At 42.1% G+C, this 19,890-nt stretch overlaps 1 protein-coding gene across 5 annotated transcripts in view; it reads left to right on the forward strand.

Annotated features, from left to right (window-relative positions):
• Positions 1 to 19,890, forward strand: part of LOC137369052 (zinc finger FYVE domain-containing protein 16-like) — a 107,610-nt gene that overhangs the window by 79,691 nt on the left and 8,029 nt on the right. For all 5 annotated transcript variants that reach the window (XM_068029597.1, XM_068029600.1, XM_068029602.1 and 2 more), the window contains 6 exons: positions 3,873 to 3,977; positions 6,787 to 6,937; positions 7,032 to 7,112; positions 12,181 to 12,343; positions 12,995 to 13,100; positions 15,942 to 16,115. In XM_068029597.1, coding sequence (XP_067885698.1) covers positions 3,873 to 3,977; positions 6,787 to 6,937; positions 7,032 to 7,112; positions 12,181 to 12,343; positions 12,995 to 13,100; positions 15,942 to 16,115 — 780 coding nt within the window. The remainder of the gene's footprint in view (positions 1 to 3,872; positions 3,978 to 6,786; positions 6,938 to 7,031; positions 7,113 to 12,180; positions 12,344 to 12,994; positions 13,101 to 15,941; positions 16,116 to 19,890) is intronic.

Below are 19,890 nucleotides of genomic sequence, written 5' to 3' on the forward strand. Positions count from 1 at the left end.
TGTTGGTCGGCACAGACTCGGTGGGCTGAAGGGCCTGTTACAGTGCTGTATTTCTAACTAAAAAAATAAATAAAAAACTTAAATAAAAATGATAATTACAAAGAACAAGCAACAGTACAGCACAGGAACAGGCCATTCGGCCCTCTTGATGCCTGTCTAAACTAAAACCTTCTGCACTTCCGGGGACCGTATCCCTCTATTCCCATCCTATTCATATATTTGTCAAGATGCCTCTTAAACATCGCTATCGTACCTGCTTCCACCACCTCCCCTGGCAGCAAGTTCCAGGCACTCACCACCCTCTGTGTAAAGAACTTGCCTCGCACATCCCCTCTAAACTTTGCCCCTCGCACCTTAACCCTATGTCCTCTAGTAACTGACTCTTCCACCCTGGGAAAAAGCTTCTGACTATCCACTCTGTCCATGCCACTCATAACTTTGTAAACTTCTATCATGTCGCCCCTCCACCTCCGTCGTTCCAGTGAAAACAATCCAAGTTTATCCAACCTCTCGTGATAGCTAATGTCCTCCGGACCAGGCAACATCCTGGTAAACCTCTTCTGTACCCTCTCCAAAGCCTCCACGTCCTTCTGGTAGTGTGGCGACCAGAATTGCACGCAGTATTCTAAGTGTGGCCTAACTAAGGTTCTGTACAGCTGCAGCATGACTTGCCAATTTTTATACTCTATGCCCTGACCGATGAAGGCAAGCATGCCGTATGCCTTCTTGACCACCTTATCCACCTGCGTTGCCACTTTCAGTGACCTGTGGACCTGTACGCCCAGACGTCTGTCTGTCAATACTCCTAAAGGTTCTGCCATTTACTGTATACATCCCACCTGCATTAGACCTTTCAAAATGCATTACCTCACATTTGTCCGGATTAAACTCCATCTGCCATTTCTCCGCCCAAGTCTCCAACCGATCTATATCCTGCAGTATCCTCTGACAATCCTCATCACTATCCGCAACTCCACCAACCTTTGTGTTGTCCGCAAACTTACTAATCAGAGCAGCTACATTTTCCTCCAAATCATTTATATATACTACAAAGAGCAAAGGTCCCAGCACTGATCCCTGCGGAACACCACTAGTCACATCCCTCCATTCAGAAAAGCACCCTTCCACTGCTACCCTCTGTCTTCTATGACCGAGCCAGTTCTGTATCCATCTTGCCAGCTCACCTCTGATCCCATGTGACTTCACCTTTTGTACCAGTCTGCCATGAGAAACCTTGTCAAAGGCTTTACTGAAGTCCATATAAATAACATCCACTGCCCTTCCTTCATCAATTACCTTCGTCACTTCCTCAAAAAACTCAATCAAGTTAGTGAGGCACGACCTCCCCTTTACAAAACCATGCTGCCTCTTATAAACTTTTGGAGACCATAATATGGGGTAAAATTTAATACTCACCTTAAAAGCATGACTTAAGGATAGCCAGGATGAATTTGTGAAAGATAAGAAGTGACTGATAAATTTAATTGAGTTATTTGAGGAAATAACAGTGTATTGATGAAGGAAATGCAGTGGATGTTGCATATGTGGGTTTGCAGAACATGTTGCATAGGAGGCTTTTTGCTAAAATTAAGGTATTGGAGGAAAGGTGATAACCTGGATAGGAAGCTTTCTATGGACAGAAAGCATAACGTTGTGGTTAGTGGATGTTTTTCAGACTGAGGGATCTAAATAATTGTCTCCCCCCACCAGGAGTCAGACCTAGTTGTCTGTATCACTTTAGACATGGCTATGAGGACACTATCAGTATTTGCAGATAGCACAACAGTAGGGAGTATGATTATTTGGAGGACTATAAGCAACTTCAGGAGGACATGCGTTATTAGTTTGGGCAGAGAAACATAGAAAATAGGAGCAGGAGTAGGCCATTCGGCCCTTCGAGCCTGCTCTGCCATTCATTATGATCATGGCTGATCATCCAACTCAGTAACCTTTCCCGCTTTCCCCCCATATCCTTTGATCCCTTTAAACCCAAGCGCTATATCTAACTCCTTCTTGAAAACATACAATATTTTGGCCTCGGCTGCTTTCTGTGGTAGCGAATTCCACAGGTTCACCACTCTCTGGGTGAAGAAATTTCTCCTCATCTCAGTCCTGAATGGTTTACCCTGTATCCTTAGTCTGTGACCCCTGGTTCTGGACTCTCCCACCATCGGGAACATCCTTCGTGCATCTCCCCTGTCAAGTCTGGTTAGAATTTTGTAGGTTTCTATGAGATCCCCCCCCCCCCTCACTCTTCTGAACTTCAGTGAATATAATCCTAACCGACTCAATCTCTCCTCATACGTCAGTCTGGTAAACCTTCGCTGCACTCCCTCTATAGCAAGAACATCCTTCCTCAGATAAGGAGACCAAAACTGAACACAATATTCCAGGTGTGGCCTCACCACAGCCCTGTATAATTGCAGCAAGACACCCCTGCTCCTGTACTCGAATCCTCTCGCTATGAAGGCCAACGTACCATTCACCTTTTTTACCACCTGTTGTACGTGCATGTTTGCCTTCAGCGATTGGTGTACAAGAACACCCAGGTCTCGCCGCATATTCCCCTCTCTGTTTATAGCCATTCAGATAATCTGCCTTCCTGTTTTTGCTCCCAAAGTGGATAACTTCACATTTATCCAGATACTGCATCTGCCATGCATTAGCCCACTCACTCAACTTGTCCAAATCACCTTGAAGCCTCTCTGCATCCTCCTCATAACTCACCCTTCCACCCAGTTTTGTGTCATCTGCAAATTTGGAGATATTACATTTAGTTCCCTCATCTAAATCATAAATATATATTGTGAATAGCAGGGGTCCTAGCACAGATCCCTGTGGTACCCCACTAGTCACTGCCTGCCATTCGGAAAAAGACCCATTTATCCCTACTCTTTGTTTCCTGCCTGCCAACCAATTTTCTATCCATCGCAATACACTACCCCCAATCCCATGCGCTTTAATTTTACATGCTAATCTCTTATGTGGGACTTTGTCGAAAGCCTTCTGAAAGGCAGATAGGCGTTGGTTAAATTTATAAGTGAAAAGATATACTAAGATGCTACAAGTCCTGGGAGGCTTTAGTTATGAAGAGAGCCAAGAGAAATGCGAATTTTTGCTTAGACCGGGTTAAGAGGAGAGCCTATGCAAGTGTTCAAAATTATGAAGAGTTTTGCTAAGGTATTTTGGGTTTGACATGAAGCAAGGAGTTCAGCGTTGATGTTGAAAAATTTCAGGACAGTTCCCACCGAACTGTGTACTGCTATACCCTCATCTCTTGTCGGCCAATCCTGGTGGGATCGGGCGTACCCAGAATGAATCTGGTATGCTGGCTGGTGGATATGATTCTTGATAGTATGATTGTTGGGCCATTGCTTGATTAGTCAGTGAGGCTGTTCTGCCAACTTGGAGGACATTCCAAGTTCACGTGAGATGGCCTGTCTATCTTGTCCTAGATTTTTGAGTAGTTCTACCAATTTATTCTTTTCCTTACAATTGAATGATTCGCTAACTTCAGAGAGCAGTGAGGCTATCATGTAGCTTGGCAGCAGAGTCACATGGCAACCTGGATAGGGGTGGCAGGCTTCTTTCATTGGAGATATTCAGTAAACAAGTTGGTTAGTAAGCGTTTGTAGTTATTTTACTGGTACTGGCCAGATTACTTTCAATATTGCAAATTGCTATGGAATTTCAGCTTGCAGTGTTTGCGTCACTAATCCAGTACCATAACCAGTGCAATAAATATAAAACAGCTTTGTTTCAATGAAATTTTGTACTGATTTGTATTGATAAGTATGATCAAAACTGGTTTTGTAAGAGCTTCTTGGTTGAAATTTTGCCATTCATGTTCAAGTTTTTCTCTCTCTTTGCAGGATCTTCGAAATTACCAATATACTCTGCCCACAATTGAGGGATTAATACTTCTTGTAGAGATGGGGAAAAGCTCTATTAAAATCCCTAAGAGACGGTACAATGAGGTTAGTAATGAGAATCAAACTGCAACATATCTGATTGCTAAGTGCCTGTAGGAGGAAAAGTTAAGTTTTTGAAATGCTATCTTTTTAGACATTACTGGGTGTCTGATATTGTAAGTAGAAAGGTGAAAGGTCAGAACTTATATTCCTGGTAAGATCATGAATATTAAAAGCATGAGATAATCTGAATACCTTCTAGTTTTCTTTCACTTTCACTTGAGTATGGAAACCCTACAACACAGTATTGAATAGAACAGCTTGTATCTGTAAAAATTAAACCGAACAGTTCAATATGTGCTAAAAACATTTTGTTGAGTAGCATTCTCAAAGGATGCTGGTTGCATCAGCTTGTTTCAAATATCTCCCAAAAAGAAAGCTGTGCTCAGTTTGTTTCAAAAATGTGAAAATTTGCCTGTAACTCAATTTTAGTACACCTCTCTTCTTTACCCCTGTGTGTTTTCGCTCTTTCCAAAAAAAACTGAACATCCATTAAAACTCTGTGCACTTTTACAAAAGATATTCCTACTTAATGTTTATTTAATTATTGCCTTTAGAAATGTTACTTGAGTGATTGCAAAATACTTCTCCCTTTATGAGAAGGATACTGTGATGGCAATCAATTCTCCAACACCAGATGTCCATTTTGGCAATTATCAATTAGGACGGTGCAATTCATAGTGATAACTATTTTATGCTGAAACTATGGCCATTTTCCGTTTTCTGAATAGTTTTGAATTTTGAACTTAGAAATGCAATTTGAGTTCTGTTGTAAATCTGAAACCTATCTTGGATGTGTATGACCTGCAATGCACCTTTTTCAAATGTAGTTCTCTCTTTCTGTATAGCGATTTTAAAATCATAATACTGGTTTAAAGATTTTTTCATCCTGTGTTAAACTACACAATCTTCCACCAGCTGGGCTGACAACATTCACAAATTACAGTCCAGTAGCCACAGCAACTTTCAAACTCCCTTAACTGGTTACTAAGTACGCACTGATCTATAATCAAAGCACCAAACTGATTTTATAGTCGAGATAGGTCTAGACTCGCAACCACCAGACTGTTTACCTCTGTTCAGTAAAATCCAGTTCAAAGGATGACCCTAGCTATGCCTCTGCTAACTGCTTATGGAAGCTTTTGTTTATTTCTGGTTTATCCATTCACGTACTTGTTTTGGCAGCTATCCACTCAGCCCCCTTTCCATCTTCATGCAACAACTCTCTCGGCCTCCTACCATCATCTCCCGTTGCCATTCCAAGACCATGTCCTTGCTTCTAGAATAAACCTGTGGCGCCCCTCTGCTCCACCTTGATGTATCCTATGTTATACTTACAGTGCTATCTATCACTTGCACTTTGAGCAGTAACCCTGCTTGCTTCATCTCCCGACACTAACCTCATTGGCCCAGCAAACTGTCATGGCAGTGATGTGACACTTGTCACCACGTCCCATCTCACACTCTCTCTTTCTTACTGCTTTCCTGCATTTAAGCAATTCTCCTCCTTCCATCCATCCATTTTAAGTTTTTGTGCACCACTCCTACAAACTCCACAGTAACTTCATAAAATCCACAACCACTCTCTTTAAACTCTCCATTGCATGTGACCTCAGTACCTTCAATCATTAGGGCTGTCTCTTATCATTTCCTTGTACCACTACAATCCACCCTTCCTTGCATATTTTCAGTCCCACCATTCTCAGTCCGTGCCGCTTGGAAAATCAACTTTCACCCTGTGTTTCTATTTCCTCCTTCACCCCATTAGCTTCATACACATGTTCTACACTCAAAACTCCCTTTCCTCTGGCTTTACCACTTGACAAGATACCAGCCATAGACATGAGTGCACCAGGTGCATGACTAGGTTGAAATCATCGACTGCTTGATTTAGCTCAATGATGTCGAGCATTACTGTGATTCCGTCCACACAGCCAAATTCCCCTATTGTAAGGTCATCCTGAAGAGCTAGCAATTGCTTTTCTCCATTGCAAACTGCATTCTGCTGCAGCCACCGCTCCCCTATCTCTGGCTATCTCTGCCCCTACCTGAACTCAAAAATGCTGAATTGGTTTTCAACTGAAATCTCTTTCCTTAAAGCTTTCCTGGCTGACACCCAAACTTGTCTTCCATAATTTACAACCCTTAAATTCTGCCACCTGAATTCTGTCCTGTACAGGGTCCCATTCTGGCTCTCTTACTGACTGACACTGGTTCCCTATCACCTAACCCAACTGCAAGTCCATGTGCAACCTCTTCCAGCATTGCATCCTGTGCATCCCTTCTTCCTCCACTCCACCATCTGGGAGCAACAACCTCCAGCTGTGTTGGCCATACTCTCAGCTACTACTATTTCCCTTCTATCCCCTACCTTGAAATGTGCACACTCGGCTTTAAGCTATTAAAAGTCTTCTCAAAAATCCAACTTTCCAAAAGCATTCAGTCATTTCTCCCTGACTACCCACGAAGGTTTGGTGTTTGTTCCATTCTTCCTCCTCTGTTTAAAGTTACTAAATAAATGAAAATGTATTGTTAAATATGCACAGTCTTAGCTGATATACAAATTCTAATGCACATGAAAACCCCACTAATTGCTTAATCTCTTCACACTGATGTAGTTAGTAATATTTTCACAACCTTAGTTCTGTTAGTTTCTTGTACATAGTTTATTTTCTTGGATTTTATTCTTTAAGCCCTTGTACCATTGGGTATCTTAGCTTCACATCCATTCTATATTGATTCAGGTGTTAGAACTGGCGATGATTTATGCCTACCCAGAATAATTGTTCAAAAATTGCCTATTCCTATTTCTCAGGTCATGAAAGTAGTAACCTCTTCTAATGAACATGTGATTACCATGGGGACATGTTTTAGTTTGGATGCTGACTCACACCTGGTCTGCATACAGAACGACGATAAAAATTATCAAACACAGGCAAACACAATTGCTGGGAAGTCCAGGAGAGGTAACCTGCATGATGACTTTTTTGCTTTGGTGGAAATTGGGGGAACCCTGCAAGGCTCAATGTTATGTAATTTATGTTTCCCTGTGCACTGCAGTTACAGGAGCCTCTTTTGTGGTCTTTAATGGAGCTCTGAAATCGACCTCTGGATTTATTGCTAAATCCAGTATAGTGGAAGGTAAGGATACAACTAGTTATATACAAAGCTGGTGTCTGTACTTCAGAATGTAAAAATCCAGTCGAGAAGTTATTCAGGCTGTTGCATCTTATGGTTTTCATGCATTTAATTCTTCTTGTCCAATTACATTTTGACTGACTCACTGACTACCCATATTGCTTTGCCTCACATTTTTTCAAAAAAAATTGTAAGAAATAGCTAGTTATGCAATTAATTTTAGATTTTTCTAGCAAAGAGTCGGCAGTCACAATGGGGTAAATGTCCCACAGGGGAGTCGAGCAACAGCCTGACGTAGTAGCACTCACTGAATCATACCTTACAACCATACCTTGCAGCCAATATCCCAAACTCTTTCTCCACCATTCCTGAGTGTGTCTTGTCCCACAAGCAGGACAGACACAGCAGAGGAGGCGGCCCAGTGGTATACAGTTAGGAGGGAGTTGCCCTCGGAGTTCTCAACATTGACTCCGGACCCCAGGAAATCTCATTGCATCAGGTCAAACATGGGCAAGGAAACCTGCTAATTACCACCTACTGCCCTCCCTCACTCCCTCAGCTGATCAATCAGTACTCCTCCATATTGAACGTCACTTGGAAGAAGTACTGAGGGTAGCAAGGGCACAGACTGTACTCTGGGTGGGGGACTTCAATGCCCATCACCGAGTTGCTCAGTAGCGCCACTACTGACCGAGCTGGCCCAAGTCCTGAAAGATATAGTTGTCAGACGGGGATTGCGGCAGATGGTGAGAGAACCAACAAGAGAGAAAAAAAAATGTTTGAACTTGTTCTCACCAATCTACCTGTCGCAGATGCATATGTCCATGACAGTATTAATGGGAGTGATGATTGCACAGTCCTTGTGAAACCAAAGACCCGACTTCACACTGAGGATGCCACCCATCGTTATGTGATACTATCACTGTACTATATGAGAGAGATTCAGAATAGGAACATATGAACTAACAAATTAGGAGCAGGAGTAGGCCACTCGGCCCCTCAAGCCTGCTCCGCCATTCAACAAGTTCATGGCTGAACTGATTTCTCCACATTACCACCTGCCTGCGATAACCTTTCACCGCCTTGTTTATCAAGAATCTGTCTACCTCTGCCTTAAAGATGTTCAAAGACTCTGCTTCCACTGCCTTTTGAACGGCGATATAGTTCCAAGTCAGGATGGTGTGTGACTTGGAGGGGAACTTGCAGGTGGTGGTGTTCCCATGTATTTGCTGCCCTTGTCCTTCTAGTTGGTAGCTGTCGCGGGTTTGGAAGGTGCTGCTTGAGGAGCCTTGGTGCATTGCTGCAGTGCATCTTGTAGATGGTACACACTGCTGATACTGTGCGTCGGTGGTGGAGGGAGTGAATGTTTGTAGATAGGGTGCCAATCAAGCGGGCTGCTTTGTCCTGGATGGTGTTGAGCTTCTTGAGTGTTGTTGGAGCTGCACCCATCCAGTCAAGTGGAGAGTATTCCATCACACTCCTGACTTGTGCCTTGTAGATGGTGGACAGGCTTTGGGGAGTCAGGAGGTGAGTTACATGCCTCAGGATTCCTAGCCTCTGACCTGCTCTTGTAGCCACGGTATTTATATGGCTACTCCAGTTCAGTTTCTGGTCAATGGTAGCCCCCAGCATGTTGATAGTGGGGAATTCAGCATTCGTATTGTCATTGAATGTCAAGGGGACATGGTTACATTCTCTCTTGTTGGAGATGGTCATTGCCTGGCACTTGTGTGGCGCGAATGTTACTTGCCACTTATCAGCCCAAGCCTGGATATTGTTCAGGTCTTGCTGCATTTCTACACAGACTGTTTCAGTATCTGAGCAGTCACGAATGGTGCTGAACATTGTGCAATCAAAGATGCCAGTCTTCAGCCAATTCAATTCAGTTTACATGATATCAAGAAATGGCTCAAGACATTGGTTACAGCAAAGGCTATCATCCCAGCAATAGTACTGAAGACTTGTGCTGCGGAACCAGTCGCGTCCCTGGCCAAGCTGTTCCAGTACAGCTACAACAATGGCATCTACCCACAATTTGGAATATTTCCCAGGTATGTCCTGTCCACAAAAGCAGGACAAATCCAAGCTGGCCAGTTATGGTCTACTCTTGATGAGAAAAATGATGGAAGGTGTCATCAACAGTGCTATCAAGTGGCACTTACCAATAACCTGCTCACTGACGCTCGGTTTGGGCTCTACCAGAGTCACTCCAGACCGCATTACAGCCTCAGTCCAAACATGGACAAAAGAGCTGAATACAAGAGGTGACGTGAGAGTGACCACCCTGAAATCAAAGCAGCATTTGATAGAGTGTGGCATCAAGAAGCCCTAGCAAAATTGAAGTCAATGGGAATGGAGGGGGGCAGGGGGAACTCTCCACTGGTTGAAGTCATACCTAGTACAAAGGAAAGATGGTTGTGCTTGTTGGAGGCCAAACATCTCAGTCCAAGGACATTGCTGCAGGAGTTCCTCAGGGTAGTGTCCTAGGCCCAACCATCTTCAACTGCTTCATCAATGAGCTTCCCTCCATCATCAGGTCAGAAGTGGGGATGTTTGCTGATGACTGCACAGTGTTTCATATCATTCGTGACTCCTCAGATACTGAAGCAGTCTGTGCCCACGTGCAGCAAAAGCTGGACAATATTCAGGCTTGTGCTGATAAGTGGCAAGTAACATTCATGACGCACAAGTGCCAGGCAATGACCATGTTCAACAGTAGAGAATCTGACCATTTCCCCTTGACATTCAATGGCATTATCATCACTGAATCCCCCACCATCAACATCTTGGGGGTTATCACTGACCAGAAAATGAACTCGACCAACCATATAAATATTGTGGCTACAAGAGCAGGTTCAGAGGCTGGAAATTCTGTGGTGAGTAACTCACCATCTGATTCCCCAAAGCCTGTCCACCATCTGTCTGCAAGGCACAAGTCAGGATTGTGATGGAATACTCTCCACTTGCCTGGATGAGTGCAACTCCAACAACACTCAAGAAGCTCAACAGGTAACCTGCTTGATGAGCAACCCCTCCAGCACAGATGCACAGTGGCAGCAGCATGTACCATATACAAGATGCACTGCAGCAACTCACCAAGCCTCCTTTGACAGTATTTTCTAAACTTGCGACCTATACCACCTAGAAGGACAAGGGCACCAGATGCATGGTAATGCCACCACCTGCAAGGTCCTCTCCAGATACCACTCTGACTTGGAACTGTATCGCCATTCCTTCGCTGTCACTGGCTCAAAAACATGGAACTCCCTTCCTAACAGTACTGTGGGTTTATCTACCCCACATGGACTGCAGCCGTTCAAGAAGGCAGCTCACCACCACCACCACCTCAAGGGCAGTTAGGGATAGGCAATAAATGTTTGCCTTACCAGCGATGTCCACATCGCATTGAAAGAATTTTTTTAAATGACCATATTTTGAGCTCTAAAATCTCATTCTTGGTATCAGTTGCAAATGCCATCTTTTCACTGATTTTCACTCATGTTCTCTGGTTCTCCTTGCTTGTAGTGATGATATTTTATAATGTAATTTTATACTGATACAGAATATTTTGGAAGTTAATTAGTTGAATAAAAATAATGCAGTAATACTGTAATGAAACACTTAACATAATCAGGAGCCCACTAATTTGCATGGCAGTCAAACTATTTGTGCAACAATACATGCAGTAGTCGATACTGTGGGCTATTACAAGTGCCAGCACAGTGTTTTATAAGATACTAGCAGTTGAGTTAATACTTCAGATTTTAAAAGAATCTCTTGCACACACGCACCGTATGCTGTTCCTCTCCCTCACTCTAACAAACTTTAATTACTCGCAATTTTAAATTGAGACATAAGGGGAACAATGTTTTTTTTAATTAGATTGACACTAAGAAAAGTTAATTGGAAGAATCTATAAATCTTCAGTATTTTTCAGTAAATTGTGAAAACCATAGACCAAGAAGCTTAGTTTTAGTTCTCAATTTAGTTAAATATGTGTGAAGCTTAGAAATACCATTTTTAAATAAATATATGTATATAAAATATATAATATATATATTTATATTTTCTGTTGACAAACACTTTGTAATCATAGGTTTTAAGCTTGAAGTCTGGGATTCCACTTTATACAAAATGTGTTCTTACTTACATCATATGCATCTGTTCTTTTAACAAAGTGCTGAAGGGGGAAGTAGAAACCCACCAAGGTTAATGATAAAGGGTATTACTTTCTATCTGTAACTTGCATCTCCTTACTGCTGGTCAATCCAAGGTCAGTAAGCCCCAGTTTGTGTTTGTGGACGGTGTTTTGAATTTCTGTTCCTCCTCTCCAGCACCTCAAATACTTAGACAAGCAGTTAGTCAGAATGAAGTACATACAAAATTTTGAAATTAAGCTGTGAGTTCTTCCATGGAGACAAATAACTGCAAACATCTACTTGTGATGCAATTTTAAATCATATAAAATCATAGAATGGTTACAGCACAGAAGGAGGCCATTTAGTCCGTTGTGTCTGTGCTGGCTCAGCTAGTCCCATTCCACTGCCTTTTTCCTGTAGCCCTTCAAATCTTTTCTCTTCAGATAATTATCTAATTCCCTTTTGAAAGCCACGTTTGAATCTGCCTCCACCACAATCTCAGGCAATGCATTCCAGTTCCTAACCACTTGCTGTATTAAAGCTTTTCCTCATGTCGCCTCTGGTTCTTTTGCCAGTCACCTTAAATCAGTGTCCTCTGGTGATTGACCCTTCTACTGGGAACAGTTTCTCCCTATCTACTCTGTCCAGATCCCTCATGATTTTGAACACTTCTATCAAATCTCTTCTCAACCTTTTCTTCTCTAAGAATAGCCAACCCATCCATGTAACTGAAGCAAATCAAGACTCTTCAAATAGTACTTGCATCTTGGGTCACTAATTGATCCAGAGAGGTTCCACATTACCTTGAATTTGTTTTAAAATTGCTCTGTAGTTTTTGGTCAAACATGAGGGTCTAATTTCTGCTTCCTAATGTACAGATCAGAAATTCTTTTAATTTTTTTCATTCCTTTAATGAGCGATTCTGATTTCAGATGGACTTATGGTACAAATCACCCCAGAAACCATGGACGGTTTAAGACGAGCTCTAAGGGAAAAGAGAGACTTTCAAATCATTTGTGGAAAATTGGATCCAGATGACAGAAGAGAACTTGTAAATATTCTGTGGGTGGATGGTGATGAACCTGTAAATAAAGGGTATGATTCTTGGTGTTTTAATGTTGTGAACAATACTAACCTATTTATGTTGTCATTCATTTGCAAAAAAGTCTTCCTGTAAAATGACAAAACCAACTTTCAACTGAAGGAATTCATAAAGCATTTTATTGTCTGTGATAATTCTTGGAATAACTTGTAATTTTAGGGGTATAACTGAAATTAGTTTCAGGGTTCAAGGTCCCACTTAGTATTGCCTTGTTTGCAAATCTGGCAGAGGAAGAGACGAATGAGATTTTGGTTTTAGATTGGGTCAGTATCTGCAAGGGAACTGAAAAATGGGGAAAAGACCAGATGGGACTTCAAAGCTGTTTTGTTCACGGCACAATTGTATGGCATACTGAGGAATTTGCTAGTGATGTTATGTAACTATTCATGAGATGATGGAAGAGGATTGGCTGTTGAACTTAGTCTTTATATGCCCCACTACAGTGATTTCCATTCAGCGCCTTTCTTGATGGCGTGATTACATTGCAGTCAAGTTTTACAATGTGGTGATGAGAATGTCCTATTGAATAGTGCATAGAGATTTGATTTTTTTAAACTTGTCCTTTTGTGCTATAAATCTTGAAGTACCTAATTTTTTAAATGATTGTACACTTTAAAATAATTTTGTTAAAACTCTACTTCCAGTGTTCGAAGTCCTGTTGATGGACGATCTTTGGAAGATGTTCCTAACATCAAAATCCTGCAGGAAAATGAATTTGAAATGGATGGCATTGTTGTAAAGTGTACAGAGGTCAGTGGCTATTTTGTTTAGAGCTGTATGACAAAAACCTGTTTGAAAATGCACAATGGAAGAGCGTGTTTGTGTGTTTTCTAACCCTTTACATCCTCAATACATTTATCAAATGAACAATTCCTCTGGGCAGTGTTTCAATTAGATGTTCACCCTTTCCCTGAGAGAGGTAATGATGTATCTGGGTTGTGATTGTATTGCGGGTCACTTGAGGGTCTTACAATTTATTTTCACATATTTATCTTTGCATATATTAAGGAAATGTGTGTAGAGCTGAGCTATACAGAATTTATTACCAGGATTCCATTATGCCTGCATGTTGGTTTTAAGCATACGAAGTAAGCAGTGATTAGTAATTGAAGTAACTTCAGTTTGAATAACTAATGAATAAACATCCATTATAATTGGTCCATTCCCGTATTGAATAGCAGAACTTTCAACATTTGACAAGCTATAAAGTGTTCTGTTCTGGCATCAAATGTTTATCTCCATGAATTTTTTTATAGCACTAAAAAAAATTGCTAACTTTGGTAATCCAGCAATAATGTATTTGAAATGTTACAAAAAAACATGTTTTATTGAGGGATAATTGTGTAAGCAAATACAGTTCTCACACCACCCCCGCTTATAGCAGGTACGTTCGTGCAAATGCAGTTTGTCTGCTACGTGCAATGGCCGATGTGATCTGGCAGTGCACTTCTGTGTTGTGATCTATTACCCCGTTGTTTCCAACTCCGCTCAGACGACGTAAGCATTAGGAACAGGAGTAGGCCTTTTGGCCCATTGAACCTACTCCGCCATTCAATAAGATCCTGGCTGATCAGATTGTGGCCTTAACTCCACGTTCCTGCCTACACCACCGCCCCCTCCTCAAGCCCCAAATAACCTTTGACTCCCTTGTAGATCAAAAATATGTCTAACTCAGCCTTGAATGTATTCAATGACCCACCTCTGTTGCTCCCTGGGGTAGAGAATTCCAAAGATTAATGACCCTCCGAGAGAAGAAATTCCTCCTCATCTCCATCTTAAATGGGAGACTGCTTATTTTTAAACTAAGCCTTAGTTCTAGATTTCCCCATGAGGGGGAACAACCTCTCAGCATCTACCCTGTCAAGCCCTCTCAGAATCTGCTATGTCTCAATAAGATCACCCCTCATTCATCTCAACTCAAATAAGTACAGACCCAGCCTGCTCAATCTTTCCTTATAAGGCAACCCCTTTATTCCCAGAATCAGCCTAGTGAATCTTCTCTGAACTGCCTCCAATGAAAAGATATCCCTCCTTAAATAAAGAGACCAAAACTGTACGCAGTACTCCAGGTGTGGTCTAACCAATGCCCCTTACGACAGGTTATTCCATATGGTAAGTCGGTACATGGGATTGAGTTCAATCATAAGGGGCAAGTTTATTATGTCTTAAGTCTTTCTCTCCTCTTTCAAAATACTTGCACCCTTCATAGAGCATGCGTTAGAATTTCCACAGGAGTTCCTCGATCATCTGCCGTAACTTTGGCAGAAACCATGGAGAAATGGCACAAATGACAATTTCCGGCATTTCTTCAGAGTCTCTGCTGCCCTTCTGCCTAGTTTGCAGCAGGAGATCAGGGATCCACCATGGAAATTACTGGCACATATATTTAAAACAAACGTGTTCAGTTTTCACATTCAGTCATGAAGAGAGCTTGTCTGTAAACTTCAGCTTCATCAGGATACGTACCAAACTTCTAAATACATGTCCAGAAATATAGTGGTCACCTGGAAAAGATTAGATCTGCAGCTTTATTTAAACTTCAGTCCAAAGTGTAGTACAAACTGTAATCCCGCACCACTTAGAGGGGTTTAAGAACACAAATGCTAATTTCACAAAAAAAAAGTCGTCTTTTTAAAAAAGACTTGCACTTATATAGCGCCTTTTGTGACCACTAGATGTCCCAAAGCACTTTACAGCCAATTAAGTACTTTTGAAGTGTTGTCATTGTTGTGTTGTAAGAAACGTGGCAGCCAATTTGCAAACAGCATGCACCTACAATCAGCAATGTTATAATGACTGGATAATCTATTTTTATATTGATTAAGGGCTAGATATTAGCCAGGGCACCCTACTCTTTGAAATAGTGCCATGGGATCTTTTATATCCACCTGAGGGGGCAGATGGGGCCTTTGTTTAATGTCTTGTCCAAAGGACAGCACATTCGATCGTGCTGCACTAGAGTGTCGGCCGTGAACTTCGTGCTCAAATCCTGGAGTGGGACTTGAACCCACACCTTTTGACTCAGAGGCAGGAGTGCTACCCACTGAGCCGCAACTGGATCACCATGTTTGTGTATTCAGCGCACCTTAACCAGATGTGAGTTGCTTCTTAACAAACTAGTTTTTGCCCAAAATGAATGGAATACTTAAGACGCTGTGACTGGTAACGTTGAAATTGACATTAATGCAAATGGATAATGGTTATCACATTTTGGCTGATTTAAGCAACTCCCCATTTTAAGTGTACACCACTTGGTCCTCCTGAGATAAATAGATGAAAAATGTAATTTATTTATTTAAAATTTTTTGAGACAATGTTAAAGCTTGCAACACAGACTAATGAATTGAAATCCAATGTAAGGTAATTTTGAAATTGCGTGGTTAGAGTACTGTAAAGTCCATTTACCTGCAAATGTGCGCCTTGACTGTCTCTCAATCACTATAGTACTATAACTGAAAGAATATTAAGTATACCAGTATATTTTAATGAGTCTCGAGGTGCTACTTATATTGAAAATCTACACAATCTATTTTGGTGCAGATATGTAGCCATAATCATTAAACTTAATGCATGCATTGATTATTATTCTAGGTATTCTATTTGCAAAGAAATCATCCTCTCGGTCCTACCCTTCCAGCTGCACAGACTGAACTGACTGAGGAGATTGCCAGTGCTTGCTGCGCTGCTCTGTGCCCTCACCTAAAAGTCTTGAAAGAAATTGGAATAAACAAGCTAAGTCTCAGGGTCTCTTTAGAAACTGACAAGGTAAAGAAGTAGAAAACATTACAAACTATATTTTGTGGCGAGAAATAAACCTTTTTAGCAAGTATTTCCATTTTCTTCATCTATATTATAGGGCTTTGTGAAGGCACATATGTTAATGGCACAACTTGTGGTCACCTGAATTTCAATCTAATTCTGCAAAACTTATTTTTGTTTCAAAAAATGCAAGGTATTGAGTTTGAACACTTGTGCTTTGTGTCACTGCAGTATGTACTTTTAGATGGAATACTTCAGTATATCTGATTCAGGTCTATCCTTTTCCTTTTTATGCTGTTCCCCACACACTTGCCCCCATGCGCCTGCTTTGAGTCCTCCTACAGAGCCATTAGATCCTTTTCACACGGCAGAGATTGGGATAGTCCTGTCCTTTGATCGAGTCGGCTTCTGGTCAAAAACTGAAACACCAAAGAACTAAACTGGAAAAAGCACCAGCTCATAAAAATGATCAGTGGACAATTTTTGGCCTTGGAGGGCGTGCGGTATTGATTTACTGGAATAATGCCTGGAAGAACGTTCCCTCTAATTTTTTTTTGAGTGCACAACCTCTTTAAATTTTTTGCTGCCTCGCACATGTGGTGATTTAAAGGAGTCAACTTGTGCGCAGCCTATGTAGGGACTTTTGGGTTGCTGCCCAGTCATTTAGCTTACAGGGAATATTGACCTGGACTCCCAGGGTTAAGCTATGAGGAGAAATTAAACAAACCAGGGTTTCATTCCCTGGATTTTAGTAGGTTAAAGGGTGATTTGATTGATGTTTTCAAGCTATTAAGGGGGACAAATAGGGTAGATTGGGAGAAACTATTTATTCTGGTTGGGACTAGATGTCTAGTTCGAGCCAAACTTTTCAGGAGTGAAGTTAGGAAATACTTCCTTGTACAAAGGGGAGTAGAAGTTTGGAACTCACTTCCACAAATAGCAATTGATGCCAGATCAATTGGTAATTTCAAAACTGTTTGAAAGATTTTTATTAACCAAAGGTATTAAGGGGCAAAGATATGGGGCAAAGACAGGTAATTGGAGTTAGGTGGCAGATTAGCCATGATCTCATTGAATGGTGGAACAGAGTCGATGGCTAAATGGCTCAGTCCTTTTCCTATGTTTTTGCTACTTAGCCATTTTAGGAAAAAAAATCCTGGATTAGCTTTCATACTACTCATTTTGATGCTCTCATTCTTAGTGAAGAAAATAGTAACTAGGCATGGGATTTGTGGTCTTTTCACTTGTCTCTTTGCCAGATTTGGTTGATTCTCAAGGACACTGAGACAAATAGTCTGCTGTGATGAGTTTTACGAAGAACAGTACAGCACAGGAACATGCCATTCGGCCCTCCAAGCCTGCGCCGATCTTGATGCCTGCCTAAACTAAAACCTTCTGCACTTAGAGGGACCGTATCCCTCTATTCCCATCCTATTCATGTATTTGTCAAGATGCCTCTTAAACGTTGCTATCGTACCTGCTTCCACCACCTCCCCTGGCAGCAAGTTCCAGGCACTCACCACCCTCTGTGTAAAAAAAAAAAAAACTTGCCTCGCACATCCCCTCTAAACTTTGCCCCTCGCACCTTAAACCTATGTCCCCTAGTAACTGACTCTTCCACCCTGGGAAAAAGCTTCTGACTATCCACTCTGTCCATGCCGCTCATAACTTTGTAAACCTCTATCATGTCGCCCCTCCACCTCCGTCGTTCCAGTGAAAACAATCCGAGTTTTTCCAACCTCTCCTCATAGCTAATGCCCTCCAGACCAGGCAACATCCTGGTAAACCTCCTCTGTACCCTCTCCAAAGCCTCCACGTCCTTCTGGTAGTGTGGCGACCAGAATTGCACGCAATATTCCAAATGTGGCCTAACTAAGGTTCTGTACAGTTGCAACATGACTTGCCAATTTTTATACTCTATGCCCCGGCCGATGAAGGAAAGCATGCCGTATGCCTTCTTGACCACCTTATCCACCTGCGTTGCCACTTTCAGTGACCTGTGGACCTGTATGCCCAGATCTCTCTGCCTGTCAATACTCCTAAGGGTTCTGCCATTTACTGTATACCTCCCACCTGCATTAGACCTTCCAAAATGCATTACTTGACATTTGTCCGGATTAAACTCCATCTGCCATTTCTCCGCCCAAGTCTCCAACCGATCTATATCCTGCTGTATCCTGACAATCCTCATCATTATCCGCAACTCCACCAACCTTTGTGTCGTCCGCAAACTTACTAATCAGACCAGCTACATTTTCCTCCAAACCATTTATATATACTACAAAGAGCAAAGGTCCCAGCACTGATCCCTGCAGAACACCAGTAGTCACATCCCTCCATTCAGAAAAGCACCCTTCCACTGATACCCTCTGTCTTCTATGACCAAGCCAGTTCTGTATCCATCTTGCCAGCTCACCTCTGATCCCGTGTGACTTCACCTTTTGTACCAGTCTGCCATGCGGGATCTTGTCAAAGGCTTTACTAAAGTCCATATAGATAACATCCACTGCCCTTCCTTCATCAATCATCTTCGTCACTTCACTACAACATTGACATCAACCTGTCAATGTGGAAAATTGCCCAACTCTTGCATCCGGAGAATAAATTTTTTTTAATGTTTGGATTTACCCCTTCCAGATAGTTTTCTGTCTTTTAGAGCTCTAAGATTATAATTACATCCTGAAAAATCCTGAGTGGATGATCCATCTCTGTCTCTCCTGAGGTCCCCAGCATCATAAATGTCAGGCTTCAGCCAATTCGATCCACTCCACGTGATATCAAGAAACTGCTGAAGGCACTGGGTCCTGCAAAGGCTATGGACCCTGATAATCCGTCAATAGTGTGTCCCGAGGCAAGCATTCCAGTATAGCTACAACACTGCCATCTACCTGGAAATGTGGAAAATTACTATCCTGTCCACAAAAAGTAGGACAAATCTGATCCAGCCAATTACCGTCCCATCAGTCTACTCTCATTCATAAGCAAAATATTGGAAGGTGTCATCGACAGTGCTATCAGGGGACACTTACTCACCGATACTCAGTTTGGGTTCCGCCAGGGCCACTTGGCTCCAACCTCATTACAGCCTTGGTTCAAACGTGGCCAAAAGAGCTGAATTCCAGAGGTGAGAGTGACTGTCCTTGACATCAAGGCAGCATTTGACGAAGTGTGGCTTCAAAGAGCCCTATCAAAACTGGAGTCAATGGGAATCGGGGGAAAAATTCTCCACTGGTTGGAGTCATATCTAGCAGAAAGGTTGTTGGAGGCCAATCATCTCAGTCCCAGGACATCATTGCAGCAGTTCTTCAGGTTAATTAGAATTAGAATTAGAACATTACAGCGCAGTACAGGCCCTTCGGCCCTCGATGTTGCGCCGACCTGTGAAACCATCTGACCTACACTATTCCATTTTCATCCATGTGTCTATCCAATGTCCACTTAAATGCCCTTAAAGTTGGCGAATCTACTACTGCTGCAGGCAGGGCGTTCCACGCCCTTACTACTCTCTGAGTAAAGAAACTACCTCTCACATCTGTCCTATATCTATCACCCCTCAACTTGAAGCTATGTCCCCTCGTGTTTGCCATCACCATCCGAGGAAAAAGACGCTCACTATCCACCCTATCTAACCCTCTGATTATCTTATATGTCTCTATTAAGTCACCTCTCCTCCTCCTTCTCTCCAACGAAAACAACCTCAAGTCCCTCAGCCTTTCCTCGTAAGACCTTCCCTCCATACCAGGCAACATCCTAGTAAATCTCCTCTGCACCCTTTCCATAG

The sequence above is a fragment of the Heterodontus francisci genome, chromosome 4 (genome assembly GCF_036365525.1).
Source record: "Heterodontus francisci isolate sHetFra1 chromosome 4, sHetFra1.hap1, whole genome shotgun sequence".
Taxonomy (NCBI): domain Eukaryota; kingdom Metazoa; phylum Chordata; class Chondrichthyes; order Heterodontiformes; family Heterodontidae; genus Heterodontus; species Heterodontus francisci.